The sequence below is a fragment of the Agaricus bisporus genome (genome assembly GCF_000300575.1).
Source record: "Agaricus bisporus var. bisporus H97 unplaced genomic scaffold AGABI2scaffold_11, whole genome shotgun sequence".
Classification (NCBI taxonomy): domain Eukaryota; kingdom Fungi; phylum Basidiomycota; class Agaricomycetes; order Agaricales; family Agaricaceae; genus Agaricus; species Agaricus bisporus.
This window is the reverse complement of record NW_006267346.1, coordinates 337,617-353,500: the sequence shown is the minus strand read 5'-3', so window position 1 is coordinate 353,500 and position 15,884 is coordinate 337,617. Positions and strand designations below refer to the sequence as shown.

The 15,884-nt window shown below is 46.4% G+C and overlaps 6 protein-coding genes across 6 annotated transcripts; 5 read left to right on the top strand and 1 right to left on the bottom strand.

Annotated features, from left to right (window-relative positions):
* Positions 1-508: 508 nt before the first annotated feature.
* On the top strand, positions 509-2,420 carry AGABI2DRAFT_121569 (hypothetical protein; the record flags this gene model as incomplete). Its single annotated transcript, XM_006455608.1, has 3 exons — positions 509-630; positions 706-1,844; positions 1,903-2,420. The coding sequence occupies 3 exons, from the start codon at positions 509-511 to the stop codon at positions 2,418-2,420; spliced, it is 1,779 nt and encodes a 592-aa protein (XP_006455671.1).
* Positions 2,421-2,609: 189 nt separating this feature from the next.
* Positions 2,610-4,452, top strand: AGABI2DRAFT_227143 (hypothetical protein). The gene is made up of 6 exons (XM_006455607.1): positions 2,610-2,911; positions 2,964-3,004; positions 3,062-3,193; positions 3,246-3,467; positions 3,522-3,733; positions 3,791-4,452. The coding sequence occupies exons 1-6, from the start codon at positions 2,673-2,675 to the stop codon at positions 3,926-3,928; spliced, it is 984 nt and encodes a 327-aa protein (XP_006455670.1). The 5' UTR covers positions 2,610-2,672; the 3' UTR covers positions 3,929-4,452.
* An 857-nt stretch (positions 4,453-5,309) lies between these two features.
* Positions 5,310-6,394, top strand: AGABI2DRAFT_210144 (hypothetical protein). The gene is made up of 5 exons (XM_006455606.1): positions 5,310-5,493; positions 5,573-5,675; positions 5,730-5,790; positions 5,852-5,966; positions 6,022-6,394. Exons 1-5 carry the CDS (start codon positions 5,440-5,442, stop codon positions 6,241-6,243), a joined length of 555 nt encoding a protein of 184 aa, XP_006455669.1. The 5' UTR covers positions 5,310-5,439; the 3' UTR covers positions 6,244-6,394.
* Positions 6,395-7,009: 615 nt separating this feature from the next.
* Positions 7,010-7,636, top strand: AGABI2DRAFT_55314 (hypothetical protein; the record flags this gene model as incomplete). Its single annotated transcript, XM_006455605.1, has 4 exons — positions 7,010-7,094; positions 7,150-7,210; positions 7,261-7,375; positions 7,442-7,636. Coding segments are annotated over 4 exons (456 nt in total), but the record flags the coding sequence as incomplete, so codon positions are not given.
* A 267-nt stretch (positions 7,637-7,903) lies between these two features.
* On the bottom strand, positions 7,904-10,456 carry AGABI2DRAFT_210141 (cytochrome P450; the record flags this gene model as incomplete). Its single annotated transcript, XM_006455604.1, has 13 exons — positions 7,904-8,081; positions 8,139-8,318; positions 8,373-8,488; positions 8,546-8,601; positions 8,653-8,727; positions 8,780-8,819; positions 8,869-9,039; positions 9,086-9,102; positions 9,154-9,711; positions 9,762-9,774; positions 9,827-9,886; positions 9,940-10,077; positions 10,133-10,456. Coding segments are annotated over 13 exons (1,790 nt in total), but the record flags the coding sequence as incomplete, so codon positions are not given.
* A 192-nt stretch (positions 10,457-10,648) lies between these two features.
* On the top strand, positions 10,649-14,642 carry AGABI2DRAFT_187874 (hypothetical protein; the record flags this gene model as incomplete). Its single annotated transcript, XM_006455603.1, has 18 exons — positions 10,649-10,718; positions 10,774-10,897; positions 10,945-11,092; positions 11,151-11,422; positions 11,473-11,596; positions 11,647-12,147; positions 12,203-12,340; positions 12,395-12,482; positions 12,532-12,633; positions 12,683-13,008; positions 13,064-13,166; positions 13,229-13,335; positions 13,387-13,510; positions 13,583-14,026; positions 14,081-14,205; positions 14,262-14,361; positions 14,416-14,477; positions 14,535-14,642. The coding sequence occupies 18 exons, from the start codon at positions 10,649-10,651 to the stop codon at positions 14,640-14,642; spliced, it is 3,066 nt and encodes a 1,021-aa protein (XP_006455666.1).
* Positions 14,643-15,884: the final 1,242 nt, after the last annotated feature.

Below are 15,884 nucleotides of genomic sequence, written 5' to 3'. Positions count from 1 at the left end.
TGGCCCAGATCTACATGGGAACGGTTCGACCCAAGCAAGGACTACATGATTGCTTGGCGTTGCCACAGTCGCACAACCTGACAGTGAATTGATACGCAGGTTTCCTCTCGTAATCCTTCCAGCCAACTAAAATTACCATAAAATTACACTTAACTTTTGATACATAAATGCCGAATTCCAAGGGAGCCGAATATCTATCTGCCCATGGACCAATTGTCGCGAAAACTGGTGCGCTATATGTTAAGGATCAGGCCACCGCGGCGTGAGGGTGCCGGGTGTAATAGTTAATCATGGTCCTCCACTATCAGATAAGATTCATTGCTCATAACGGACAATCAGTCTTTCCTGCTTCTGCACATTCTCTCACCAAATCTTCGAACCTTGCAATCTCTTTCAACTTTCCAAAACCGTGTACTTCCTTCGTGATAGCTTGATCTTCGAGATAGTTCCTTAGCAAAATTGCCCGATTTTTCGCCCAATTTCAGACGATACCGCTCCGGTTTTCCGAATGGCACACCCCGCATATGGAACGATGCCGCACACGCCTCAGGGTGCGGGCACAGGCGGATTCATCCCGCCGCCGCCTGGAGCGAGCCAAGGGGGTGAACCCAACCCCTATTCCCATCCGAGGTTCGTACAAGTATAGCGCACACACCCTTTATTGTTTGTTAACGACATGCCTTCACAACCCTGATGTTATTTTAGCCCTTACAATTGGTCTAACAATGCAGTGCCGTTACAACCCCAGCAGTACTCATCATATCCGCATGCCTCAGCGTTGGGTAGCGGCTCAACACGATCAGCGCGCTCATACTCCACTGGCATGTCACATCGACCCGCGGTACAGATTCCTCAGCAAATTCAGTCACAAGCCTCATATCCTTATCAATTTCAACGCCAACCTCAAGCATATTTAGCTCAGCAACCAGGTCAAGCTTGGAATTTGGGACAATATTCGTCAAGTTTTCCAGCTGCTTCCCCCTTCCCAATCGCATCCCATACACCCAATGGCTTCAATCCTTATTCACCGCATCCTGGGTCATTTCAACAAGCTTATTCCGGTCAATCCTTGGATCGGCAACTCCCTTCTGAAGAAGAGCCACAAGTACCCTTTATACCTCCAGAACCTGAGGTATATACTCCTTTACCATTTGGAGGGACTGCAAACGCTCCTCGCCCACTGAAACCCGCATTGAAGAGATCAAATTCACATTCGGCGACTAATCAACCGTCGGGATCGCAAATCCGCAACATAGTTCGACGACGGTCTAGTTCAGGTGGACCTGAATTATCAGACCGAAATCAAGAAAATCAAACCCGACTAAAGAAGGTGGTCCGTTCTGATTCGCGTGCACCCGAAATTATAGGTGATCGACATGATCCTCAAGCTCGTCTCAATACTACAGTCCGCCCTCGTTCTGGCTCTGGCGAAATGATGAATCAAGAACATGATGGTGGGAATCAAGACCGATTAAATATTGTGACTCGGTCTCGTTCTGGTTCGGGTGGACCGGAAATGCGAGGCCGAACTTCTGAAAATCAAGCTCGTTCGAAGAAAAAGACAACTCGTGCTGATAAGCCGGGGCCTAGTCGAGTTATACCCATTGCTCCCCCTGCTGAGGCTGTGACTACCTCAACAGCGCCGAACGTTTCACCTACATCACTTACATCATCTGCATCGCCCACCTCACCTTCTTCGATTCCGGTATATGCACAGGAAGATGATGATCTATATGATGCGAACAAATTATCAGGTAGGCCGAGAGATTGGAGACCGGACTATTGTCCAAAGTTGGGTACATCGTTATACCTGAAATTAAGCAGAGCGCGCTCAGAAGGCGATGGTAAGTGATACTACAAAACTCCTGTTTAAATCTGATAGTTCTACGATCCAATACAAAGCATACGAGGATTCGGTGAAACGCAGTCTACATTCTTTACTCGAATATACACCACATTCTCCTCCGCTCGCTCTAGATCTTCGTTATAAGGTCAAGGGGAGGAGTGGCGCCATCCTGTCACAAAGGGTTATACGAACGTTCAATAGTGGCGATAATGTCGACTTTAGTCAACCGGCACTGTCTCCCCACGCTTCGAGGATTAGACTGTATCATCCGAAACTCCCTTGGTATGTCGACATACACCAGTCGAATGCTTCGGGAGTGACTCTTGAAGACGTACTGGTGCAACTGAGTTCACAAATGCGAACGCCAATACGGAATAGACATTATTATAATGATTCGTTGAATGACAAGGCTAGAGCGGCCCTAGGTCAAAGATATAGCGAGAGAACGGAAGGAAGGGAAAATATGGGGTTGAAGGGTGTTACGCAGGTTGATTTCCTGGGTGAGAAATTTGTGATGGAGGGACTGGTGAGAGGGGATAAAGGTTTGTGGGAAATCAAAACGGGGAAAAGGTGATTTTATTACACTCCGATCAACATTGTAATATATTATTCCCTTATATTCCTGCTGGGAGCCAAGAAGCCAAAATATGATTTCATGTTCCAACCGTTAACAGGGGCCGTACTAGCCCCACAGCGTGAACGTAAGATAGTGATGGGGGAGGCAATGTGGAGTACTGCCAACATAAGTCAACAAAAAGGACAACAGCGGACAACAGGGCTCCCCCACCTTCCTTTCTTCCGCCTTTCCGCCTCCTGAGCGTTCAACATGCCTGGCATCTGGAACAGACACCCCCGCTATTCTCTTCTCGTCTTTGTCGTCTTGGCTGCCACTCTCTACTTCCTCGTTCCCGTTCATTATGAACACAGTGTCGCCCCCCATTTCACTCTAAAAGATAATGACCTTCCCTCCCGCATGGCACGTGCCAGTCGTATATATGATAAAGTCCTCGAAGACCGAAAGAAATTAATAAAAACTTTCGGTCCGACGCCCAAAGATATTTCAATGTCAGTTGCCCTTCTATGACTGTATGAGTATCCCAGTCTGAGCGCTCTACAGGTTTCCCGAGGACAAGTACCCTTGGCCTCCCTACACAGTTTGTACGTGGCAGTCAGCATCATCTTGCTCGCACTCATTGACCATACTACCACAAACAGGGGACTTCTTCCCAGCTGCATTCAACTGCCCACATGAAGTGGAGCGTATAGGCGCCCTCGGAGATGGAGGTAAATGGGTTTGTGGACTGTCGCGCCTCTATGACAAGCCCGATTGTGTCGTATACTCTTTCGGTGCGTTTGAGTGTCACATTAGTGGGCTTCTACATAATTAACCTCATCACAGGTATCAACTACGAGTCATCTTTCGAAGCTGAGATTCTGCACAACACGAATCACTGCCAAATCTGGGGATATGATTTCTCGGTCAAGTCGTTTGGCCCGGAGATCACTTCCGACATTAGCCACCGCACTCATTTCAAGGCTTATCGACTCGACGGAGAGGACAAATTTGGCCCTGAGGATGATCCGCCACAATATACCTTGGAAACCCTTTTGGAGAAAAATGGTAATGTTTTATCCCCGAAGGCATGAGACCTTGCTGACTGAAGCCGTCTTACAGGTCATAAGTTCATCGATATTCTCAAAGTTGACATAGAGAGCTCGGAGTTCTCAACCCTCACAAGCATGATTAAACCCTATGTGGCTAGGAATGAGACGCTTCCTTTCGGTCAGCTTCAAATTGAGCTTCACTTATGGGGGAAATCGTTTGAGGAATTCCATGAATGGTGGGAAATACTGGAACAAGCTGGTTTGAGGCCGTTCTGGACAGAGGTAGGTCATCTGCCGTTCATATAGATTTGGAAGATTTGATTTTAACTTCTATAATAGCCCAACCTCGTATACCTGAACTACAACCGTGATCCTGGATACACTAATCTTGCTGAATATTCGCTCATTAATGTCCGGGGTGACAATATCTTCATCCGTGATCCCCCCATCACTATCACTCCTCCTGCGCAAGACTGAGCTCGCAATCTCGTGCTCTATCAGGCGGAAAGAACAAGGGACCCGGGGAATCGGGTTGGCCGTTTCCCCTTTGCTCGTACAGCAGTATACCTATCTTTTTTCCCTGATATCTTATGCTACGATTAAATCGTTTGTCTTTCTTTTCAATGATAATTTGGGCTTTGTGTGTGTTTAGTTATAATTTGGTTTCTCTCTTTGATTGCTGTCATGCCTACGTGTCAGTATTCGATCGTTCGCGTGTCTTTTCGTTGTCTGTTCTCCCATATTCATTGCTTAGTTGTATCCAGCTTCGTCTATGCTCGTACTTCGCAACGTGGGCGACTGAGAAGGTTGGGCTGGTCAGGCCACGTTAGCGGACCGGACCACAGACAGAGAAGCCGCTGGGTGGGCGGAGTCTAATCTGGGTTTTGTGTTCGCCGTTGGGAGGACTTCATGATGAATAAGTGAAGGAGAAATCATTATCTGAGATTATGGTAACGAGATACATGGGAGTAGTGGGTGGGCAATAAATTTATCTAGTTCTGGCTAGTAGTCGATGCGCGTCGACAGGTGGAGGAGACGCGCAATGAGGTGAAAGAAAGAACTCCGTTCCGCACGGCTCGGCTTCGGCAACTTCCGTCGCAGGGGCCCTGCACCAAGGAGGTTGGTTCAGGGGTTACGGAACAAACAGATAATTCCGTATTGATCGCGTTACATAATTGATACCATCACTTTTCGTGGGGACATGATCATTGATGATCACTGATCACTAAATATATCGTGTGGTCACACGGAACATGTGACAGTATCCATATCCGTATCCCCCACTGACATCAGTAACGCGCTCTTGATGCTTCCATTCACAGCACCAACCCATGACGTCTTTTGGCCCTACTTTTCCTTGGATATAGTTTTGTGAATTAGTTTCTCTATATGTATCAGGTATCGAGAGTTTTACGGCAATGTATGGATATTTACTTGTGAATAATAGACGTTAACTGATTCAAGTAAGTGGAAAATCAAAGGTTTACCGTTCGATATCTCGAGCTTACTGTGCTTAGATAGATGCTCCGCCGAAGCTGGTGGCACACCCACCAAAGTAGGCTCGTTTTCAACATTCTTCACGACTCCAACTTTCATAAGAGTCCTGTGGGGTGCCCTAGGAACAATCAGTCATTTATAGCAAGTATATTATCCACCTATGATGATATAAAGGCAAGAGGTATCTAAAGGCAGTGCGGCCTTCTTACCCTCTTCACACCAACGTTTCTAGAAACTCAAGTTTGACCTCGTTGCTGCCCACACTCATCCCTCGTGTATAACGTTCTTCCATCAACTTGTGGCAACCCCTCTAGTTTAAAAACACCCGTGACCGTTGCTGCTTTCCTCCTCTGGTCACCCACCAGATCGCCACTGGTATTAGTTGGATTTTTCTACCTTCTACAACTCGTACTCCGAGAGTACCCCTGTTATTGGAGGCTGCGCCGCGCTATTTGCTCTTACGTGAATTTGGCGAATATCGTTGTTGAAATATGAAGTCGTCATTTGGAGTTACCCCTATCAGGTTGGGGTTGTACGGCGCTCTGGTATGTTGTTCTCTCCGCTTATGATACGCATTGTGTCTTTCTCATTGACACTGAAATAATTTTCTGCGTTTCTTTTTAGCTACTGTTTTCTTTCATTCTCTTTTGTATCTCGGCTGCGAGGTTGCATTATACCGACAATTTATCGCACGATGATTCATTGAATGGTGGGAGGCACTACTATGGTACGTCAAGTTCATCTTCTTACTTCTTTATCTTTGTTGAGAAATGAATGGTAGATCCTATTGTCGTTGAACTGTTGGTCTCCGCACTGCTTACTATGGGATGGTCGATCTTCGTGTAAGTATTTACTCAAGAATTATCCGGGACACGTTTCAAACCTAAAAAAAAATGAAAATAGTCTGGTGACGTTGCTTAAACGACTCGAATTCCCCGTGATCACGACATTTCTCGGAGAAATCGCTGTTCTTTCTGTTCTATGGTTATTCTGGATAGTTGGAGCAGCAGACAGCAGTGTCCGTATCTCCTTCCTTTTCCCTTTTCTCAATGCTAGTACTGACAAAACAATAGTCGATTTGGGGTGACCTTTCATTTTGTCAAGGATTCCAACCGTGTCAGGTTTTAAGTGCGATGCTTGCATTTGCGTGGTTGGGTTGGATAACGTTGACGGTGTTGTTGGTTTTGGCGGTTCTGTTTTGTATTGCGAACAAGGCTTGGAATGAGCCGTTGCATGGGCGTTGGGATCCTAGGATGAGTACTTTTTCGGGAGGGATGAGGGAGAGTCGAGTGTAATATGATGAGCAATGTTCATGGTGGTGTATTTTTGTATTATAAAACTTGAGTGATGGGGAGATGGTGAGGTTGCAGCTGGAGTATCTCCCGGTGGAACTTGATGTATATACGTATGGACATGTAACGTATCAACTATGTCCCCTGTAAATCGCAACTTTTCTCTATCCGAGACACGGTTTCTATTGACTTGACACGTTTGCTAGGGGATTTTCACTAGCGCCGGAAAAACTCATAGTGGCCATAATGGCCGTAATGGCACTCTATTCGAGCTGAGAAGGCTAATAAGGAGGGTTTCATCCTTATTCAATGCCTTGGATCCCAGTTTGCGCCATGGGTTCAGTATAGTACAGTTCTAAAAATAGATCATCACCCACCGCAAATTAGTTACCTATTTTCACCGAACACTCAGTTATTTGTTCTACATTCCCAAGATAAGGCGACATAACCGTGAAAAAGTGCCATCCTTTCTCGGGTCCATCAGCAAATGTACTAGGAATAAGGAGAAAGTTATGGCTCCGGCGAGGGCCCCTCGCCGAGGGTGGGCGGCAAGGTTGTTTCAATGTGGATCTTCCTCCATGACTCACCTCAAATGGCGAGACATTCGTATAAAAAGCTTCCAAAGTGCTTCTCCTGTTCATTGACTCTTTCATCATGTCATTCAATTTCGCCCGCATCATCCTCTATTCCTTCCTTGTAAAAGACTTCTGAATATTCAATTTCTGCTGTTCTGACCATCAACCTTCTCTAGTTCATGTTCTCCGTCGCTTTGATGGGGTTAACGGCGTACCGTATCCGTTACACAAAGTCAAAATCTGGGCCTGATGTCCTGACCACTCGCACGCATTTTTATAGTATGTTTTCATAAAGCTGCGTATACGAACAAATTTCTGATAATCACGCATCCAGATCCCATCGTTGCTGAGTTGTTGACGGTTGCAATATTGGGTACTCTATGGTCATTGTACATGTGCGTTCATGAACTTCGACCCTATCCATGGTTTCTCACTGCGAACTCAGGATCCCTGCTCTCCTTTGGAAGATTGGTCGAGGACCTCTGGGCACATACCTTTTCGAATTGTATTCGCTCGGAATTCTCTCAATCATGTCTCTCATTGGTGCCGCCATCTTCACCGTCAGCAAAGATTCTCCTTTTAAGAATGCGCCACTGTTGCTCATTTGACGGTTTCATATCTTCTAGCACGATTTTGAAAACCTCGGATGGTGCCGTGATTACAAAGTCTGTCGTATACTCGAAGCCATCAAGGCGTTTTCCTGGATTTTTTGGATCTGGACGGTAATCCTCATGTCGGCCGCCCTCGCCAACATGTGGCGCAATGGTCATAGTTTTACGGGACCCCTTCATGGACTTCGTGATACGGAAGGTAGCTACCCACAAGCTCGAACGGGGGCGGCACATCAAGAGTTTAGAACAGTTCCGGGTGCTCGAGCCGGAACTGCTCGAGCGGCGCCGGTTAATGAAGAGCTTGCAGCAGTTCCGGGAGCTCGAACGATGCCGGTTCATGAAGAGTTTATAGCAGTTCCGGGTCAAGGGACAGCTGAGGCTAGCCGGGTGTGAACACCCACATCCTCTTGGACAACTTTCTGAATGTAGTATATCTTTGTGTTTGCTTGTAACCATATGATGCCCGCTGTGTAGTATATATCAGAATCTTATTCCATTTAGCAAAAGGTCGATAAAAGACACTGCAGTAATTGCGAAAGACAGTTACGCACAAGCATACAAGAATACAAAGCACGAGCATACAAGAAATACAAAGAAACTAACTTGACAACATTTACGAATTTTTAGCTTCCTCCATCTTAAGCCAAAGACCACCCTAAGTATGCAACGATAAATCATGAGGACGTCGCACGATGATTCAAAATGAACTTACAGCCAAATATAAAGTCAAATTTGCCTTAGGCCAGACTTTATCAATAGCCTTCCTTCCAGATGCAAGTTTGAATTCATCGGGAGGAAGAGTTCCAGGTGGATATGCATCGAGTTCGAGGGAAATAGAAGAGAAGTTTTGCAATAGGCGGATGAGTATGAATGACATCTCGTTGTACGCAAACTATGGATACCCCGGTTTCAGTGGATATTCAAATTACGCGAGGAAAAAACTGACCTGTTGCCCAAGGCAGATACGGGGGCCGGCATTGAAAGGAAGGAAGATGAAAGAGTTCTTGACAAGATACTTCTTAACACGTTCATCGAGGAAACGATCAGGGTCGAATTCTTCCGCTACGATCCTCATATCATGAGCTCAAACACTATGAATGGGAAACGGGACAAATTTACCGTCAGGACCCCATAGATCCTCTCGCCTTTGCATCATAAATACAGAATAGAGAGTCCTAATCCCAAACATTCGTCACAGACTTCTTGAGGAAGAAATTCAAATGTACCTTGTTCCAGCGGGGATGTAAAACGGTTTACCGTTTGGATCCGGATTTGGCCACGTTGTTCCATTAACGCTCTCTCTGTTACAACGAACATGAGTGAGACACGGGAAGGGAGACACCGTCAACCTACCGGACATTGAAGGGAACAACGGGATATAGACGAAGAGTTTCTACAGGTACTTCAATGCCTCCGAAATAGGAAAATATACGGTGACTGACCGTTCAACACCGCACGAAGATACTTCATCTCGCGAATGTTATCGAAGGTTGGACATTTTGTAGGTCCGACTTTCTCAAGGACTTCTTCGCGTAGACGCTGCATAACGTGTGGATACTGTGAGAGAAGATACACAGCGAACGTGAGAGTTCCGGTGGTGGTGTCACGGCCAGCTGGAAGGAGATCAGGAAAGCTGAGGCTTCATCCGAAACGACGTACCGAGCATGATGTTCAAACTGCAGCGACCGTCAGACCGACCATGAAATGATATCTATGATAACGCTCACGTTTCGTCCTTCAAAATTTTGGGGTCCGACGTGACCTGAACTAGATGATCAAGCAGCGTTCCCTCTGACGTTTCTATAGGTTTTGCCTCGACTTCGTGGTGCACAGCACTCTTTTTCTGGATGGCATCGGCAATTATTGGTTCTAGAAAATCGTCCAAAACTTCCATGGGTTTCTTAGTCCTGTCACTAAATATCTCGAACAAGGGCCAGACTGTCCTGAGGCGTTCACGGTGAGCGACACCTTCGAAAGCTTCAAGGAACGCGGTAGAAAACTCGTTAGCGCGTCGCGTTTCGGGTGTCTGAATGTTTTTAGGAGCATAAGGAGTGTTGACAGAGTACGGAAGTCCAGCACGTAAGCTGTGCACGCAATGACCGAAAAGAAATTCAGTAGCCGAATCAAGGCTGAAACGAGACATAAGATCTTGAAAGTCGACCGCTTGACCTTCACCAAAACGGGATTTGAGCTGTTGAATCACAGTCTCGGCATGGCGGTCAAACATTTGGAAGTCGCTGATTCTGTCTCGCGCGAATGCTGGACGAGTGATGGACCGATGGAACCTGCAGTCTGCTTCAGTAACTCAGAAAGGGGTTTGAGAATTTTCATTTACTTCCACATGTCGCCTGAACCGCATTCGATGAGAAAGGATGAATGGCTTGATTTACGGCGACCTACCGTCAGAATTAAATACGCCAACTCCTAATACCGAATCCATGTTCCGTTGAAATTCCTCGCCTGTAAGACGTCCATATCAGTATCAAGTCAAAACTACAGCAAGAATACCTGACCTTTCACATAATTCTCAAAATCGGTGCAAAGCATAATCTTCACATGCTCAGGGGTTGTCGTAAAAACTAAATCAGACCAGAAAGAGCGTATGTTGATAACAGGCCCCAATTCCCCGAAGAGCTCCGCCAGACCATCAGCTGTACAGATACGATCAGAGGCGGAGACGGCAATATATTGACGATCTCAAATTACCTGGGTAGCCATGTGTAGCATTGTGTATCATAACTTTAACAACATCAGCGTTGCCCAGCCATTTTCCTCTGACAACAGGGACCATCTTCGCTCCCATCGCGGCCGCTTCCCGTTTGTGTCTGAGTCTTGTAGTAACCACGCGGGACACGGCATACACAGGAATACTAGCAATTCCTGCGGAGACCAAAACCCATGTGGGAAGGGCCCTTCCGCCCGTATACTCATGCGCTTTTCCCAGTGCTATAAACCCAAATACAGGGATCGACAGGAAAACGAAGCCTGTCGCTAGAAAGTCGATACCAGGAGTCCTAGCGAGGGTCATGGCTGAAGGCGGTGTTGGTCGAATTCTTGGCGTATGTTTGTTATATATCAGTTATCAGACCATTGGCCCGGCCGAGTATCACAAGCCAGACAACAGGGCCGAGGGGAAGCAATGTCCGAAAAAGGGTTTCAGCACGAGCATGTGACCGGATATGTTTAGCTGACACTGACATTGGCCAGTTGTTGAGTTCAACGATGATGATGGCTTCCACATCTCGCAGTACCATGGACGGGGGCATCCTCAGTGATGAGGAGCGCCAGCTCGGTGCGAGAGAATATCGCTATTCCTTGCTGTATCCATTTATCATGAGGCACGCCAGGCTCAGATTCCGACAGTCCTGACATTTCTGAACTCTCCGAAGGTGAAGAAGGGGAAAGCGATGAGGACGACATACCTACTCTGGAAGACACTAATACCGAAAGAGAGATAGAGGGAGACTTTGAGTAATTACCTGATCGCCTTGCAGTTTCAAGATCTGACATTCCTATAGTCGCCTGATTCAGAGTATACGACGGAATGAGGGAAGCGACGCCTCTGGTATGCTGTCTAAAGACTGGGATATCAACATAGCAGAGCGAGACGCGGAATTTCGGGACGATCTGCGTGCAGCTTCTGGCATTGGGAAAAGACGAAGAAAGGTTGGTCTTCGAAGTTCGCGATTGAGCGCTCCAGCTGAATTGAGTTTTTACGATACAGAAAGGACGCGGCACCGGTCCTGTGCTCTCCCAACAAGTTCAAGCCATGATTGGACAGGGAAACCAAGCGTTCGTTGATAATAACACTCCAGAAGCTATCAGAATTATGCAAGAGGTCATTCGCATTGAACCTCGCGCTACAGCGGCGTGGTCCGTATTGGCGAATTGTTACGAAGACATGAATCAAGGGGAAAGAGCCCTGCAAATCAGAATCATGGCCGCCCATCTCCGACACGATGCTGAAGAATGGGATGGGCTAGCCCGACAGTCCAGGTATGGCTCCACAATCAAACATCTGTATCCGTCCTCACTGTACCTCCCAGGGATCTCGGGTACAATCAACAGGCCCTTTACTGTTATCGGAAGGCATATAGCCTCGACCCGACAAACGTCGACGCGCTTTGGGATCGCGCGTCTCTGGCGAAAAACATTGGGGAATTCAAAACAGTTCGTATGCATTTCATCCACTTGCTAGTACCCTTTACACCATTCTCCAGGCACGTAATGCTTTTTTCGCGATCCTCAAGAGATTCCCCCACGACCTCAGTGTACTGCGCGAATTACACACGATACTCATCGAACTTTCAGAGCTGGCCGCTTGTGCGGAGCTATTTCAACAAGCATTCGATCATTATCAAAAACTTTATCCCCCGGGGTTTCTGCACGATTCCGCTTCCAATATGACGCTAGAGGGTGGGGGATTCGGTAGCCTTGAGCTGTTACTGCTTGCCGACTTGTATAACACATTAGGCGAACACGAGAACGCTGTAGAAGTGATACGAAGAGGTACACGTTGGCTACAGGGACGTGCTGATCAGAAGTATTGGGATCTCTGCGCTGATGATAGAGAGTATGATTTACCTGAGTGGAGTGCAAGAGCTGGTAGCGGCGGTGAAGATGCCACGGAAGTGACTTCGGGAAGATTTCCCCTCGACATTAATGCCCGACATAGATTAGCTGTAGCGAGGATTAAAATGGGAGAAATAGATGAAGGGAAGGTATGTCGTGGTTTTCTTCACTTGGTATACACAAGTTCTGAGAGAAGCGCTATAGCGACATGCTAGTGTCATTTTATCGCAGAACGTTAAAGACTTCGCTGTTTTATTCGCTGAAATCGCGGATGCGTACTTTGAAAAACAACTATGGGCAGAAGCCAAGCCGATCTATGAGTTGCTAGGAGCTGATGTGGAGGTGCGTATCTTGCCGTGTCGCGTAATTGAACATCTTGTGGCTTACTCGCAACAGACGAGCAGCTTGTATATATTACTTCAAACTGCGGCATGTCGCCGCATGATGGAAGAGCTCAAAGAGGCTGCCGAAGTTTATGAGCACAGTGAGTTTCGTGAACCGTCTATTCTACTTCTAGCTAATCTACCTTTCAGTCAAATCTATTGACCCGACGAACAATGACGCAAAGATGAAGTTGGCTGAGATTTACGAAATCATGAACGAACCGCGAAAGGCGCTCGAGCTAGTTTACGAGGGTAAGCGTTGCCTTTACTATAACGTCATAATGCCAATAGTCATTTGTAGTGATTGACTCTCGAAAACGTCGCGGGAAGGGCGATGCATCTAGTCAGGCAGATGACCAGTCCATCATAGCTTCCACTTCTTTGTTCGAGGAAAAGGCGCAACCTAAGATCAAGGCACAGACTCGGACACCTAGACTGACGCATGCCCAACTCAAAGAGTTGGAAACGCAGAAAGAAAAAGAAGTAATTCGTGGCTATCAACGCGTGAAAGAGTTATGGTCGGGCATGCTCACGGGAGAACCTGGAGCTGAAAAGGAATGGTTGATTGAAGCTGAGAAACTTGTAGAGACGTTCAGAGAGACGCGTAATTTGTTTTTAACGAGCAGGGTGACCTTTTTCTTTTTTCGGGCTTTTGGAGTTCTGTCTAATGCCAATTTCTCAGACCCATCCATTCCGTGGGATGTTCCCCAGGAGACGAGGAAAACAGCCAGTTGAGGTCGAAGCTGATGAGGAAAGGATGGCATCTAGACTGCAGCTGGATCTAGGCAAGCTAATTGTTTGGCACCAGGTTGACATTCATCTTGTTTATATGATATGTCTTTGCCAGAACGCGAAGATCTTGCGAAAAAGGCTACTAAGAGGGGAGAAAAACTCGGTGTTGTGGATGTATTCAGGGGTGTATCATTTGATGATTGGTTACAAGTCTTTATGCAAGTGGGTGACTTTCTTATTGACACCCGTCACTGCTTTAATATGCTTCCGTAGTATTCATTCCTTCTAACTAAGCAAGGACAATCCGACCTTGCATTTGAGGTATTGAACCATATTTTACTCTCCAATGCCTATCAAACGCGTACTAGGCAAGACGTGATTCGGTTATCACTCATCAGTAAGCATCTTCACTCGAAGAAGTGAACTCCAATGACGCATGCCGCCAAAGCTGTAGCGATATACGTTAAAGACTATAGAACGGCGGTCGACAATGCAAGAAAAATCATTACCGGGCATCAATTCAATAACGAGCCTCTACGCATATTGATAGCTAGTCTTTCGAGCGGTCTACTTCCCACAGATGCCTTCATAACCTCGACGCTCCAAAAGCACCTTTTCCGAGAAATGAAACTTTCAGATACAGCTGTGAAGAACCCGGAGATGTTGAAGTGGAATCCGCTTAACAAACGTTATGCACCAACGGGATCAAAGGTGGCTGAACAAGACCAAGACGAGAACGAAAATGATGAAGTGAATAAGGAGGGTGAAGGAGAGGGTCCTTCAGCGTCGACTTCAACGTCTCAGTCTCGAGAACAAGCGAACCTACCTCCAATACCCACCAAATTCAACCCGGTGATCATTGCAATATATGGGCAAATATGTATTTCTGCAAAAAGTTATCAAAGTGCTATTTGTGCGTTCGAACCCCTGCTGTGTTGAAATCACGATACTGAAAGATCGTTTGCAGTTTATCTGCTACATGCGTATGACTATTGTCCAGAGGACCCAATGATTTGTTTGTGTCTTGCTATCGCTTCGATCGGACGCGCCATGCAGCGTCAGTCTGACAACCGTCATCATTTGATAGTTCAAGTCAGTATTTTCGTCTTCATCTCATCTAACTCTAGTTTAACGAGAAATTTTCGTAGGCAATGGCGTTCTTGACGAAGTACAGAAACATGCGGGGAACGACTTCGCAAGGTCTTGGGGAGGTGGAATATAATTTCGGGAGAACTTTCCATCAACTTGGTAAAGCGATCTTTCAAAGATTCGTATCATGATTGCTGATTGAGGACTTGATAGGGTTATTTTCGCATGCAGTCAAGCAGTATGAGAAAGTGATTGCAATGGCCGATAGTGGTCAGGTATGTGATTCCATTCTTACCATAGTTTTTGCACAGGTGACCCTTTTTCGATCACAGGATGACACATTTGTGCGAGAAGCAGCGTACAACCTCTCCCTGATTTACGTTTTGACTGGAGCAACACCGTTGGCTGACGCCCTTTATCGTCGGTGGCTTTCTATTTGAAAGGCCCCGGGGCATTGGCTCGAGGTGTTTGAAAAATATGTTTTTCAATTGGGGGTCCTGGTGAGATTTGTACACGTGATATTCAAATAATATTACAAGTTGGCCAAGAGTCTGAAAGTGATGCCCTCCAGGACTCGCAGCTGTCCGAATGATCGTACCGGACTCGCGGAGAGGATGTTCGAAACTCGATCAGCACGCACTCTTCTGTCTCACTGGCATGAACTTTCCTCGCCCATGGACACGATAGCAGTTGCACTTCTCAGTCCCTCAGATAGCAATCTGGTCCCTTCGAACGGAACTTATAATCTGTATCTTCTTTCGTTCTCTTTTGCTGCAGTGCATAGTCGGGGCCAGTCATACACTACGTGTGTTGGCCACACTGCGTTTTGTATACGAAGTTGTTTAATCAAGCTGTCACACTCCTCATGAGAAGAGTCTGATCGTCTGATGCATGTGGCAATTGTCAGCGCACGCCTAGAGTTCATTCCCATGAAGCCTGTCGGATTCATTGTTTGTAAAATGCTTCTTTTAGCGGAAGTTTATCTTCTTGCGTTCGCTGTGGGTCCATTCCCCTTTTGGCGTGATAACAATCGCAGCAAAAGATCTATACTTCATCACAGTTTTCTCAAATTATATATATACATTTATACTGCATGTTTACTCACACCTATATGACGTTTCTATCGAACGCTACCCTGATACAATGAAAAATTTTGGCAAGAACCAAACGAGCAAGATACTTACACCGATTACCGAGTTTTGATACTATATAATCCCCCCGATGGATCAAACTCAACTTCGCAGCGCCACTCTCTCCATCCATTATGAAATCGGGGAAGGCAATATAATAGTCAACGTTTCGATTGTGTAACTACACCTCGTGGATCTATATTTTTGTATATTTGGATTCCAGCCCGGTCTTAGACCCGTCCACGGGTGAAAGTTTTGATGTAGACCGCGTCCCCTGAGAGTCTCGACCAAAGACTATTATTATATATATGAGCATGCCCCTCGTAAGATTGTCCCCATTCGAAGCCGCTAAGTCGGTGCTTTAACCAAGGCTCCTCTTTAATGTCCGTTATGGACCGCTCGTTGCAAAAAGGGAACTGAGATGGACTGAGAAGACACGCGGCTGACAGCCTGAAGACCAGATAGGAGTTGGTTCCTGATGGATTCGTGTTCTTTGCGATCCAATTAGTACCGGGAGCCGCTCGGTCTTCAGTGGCCGGTAAATTATGATTG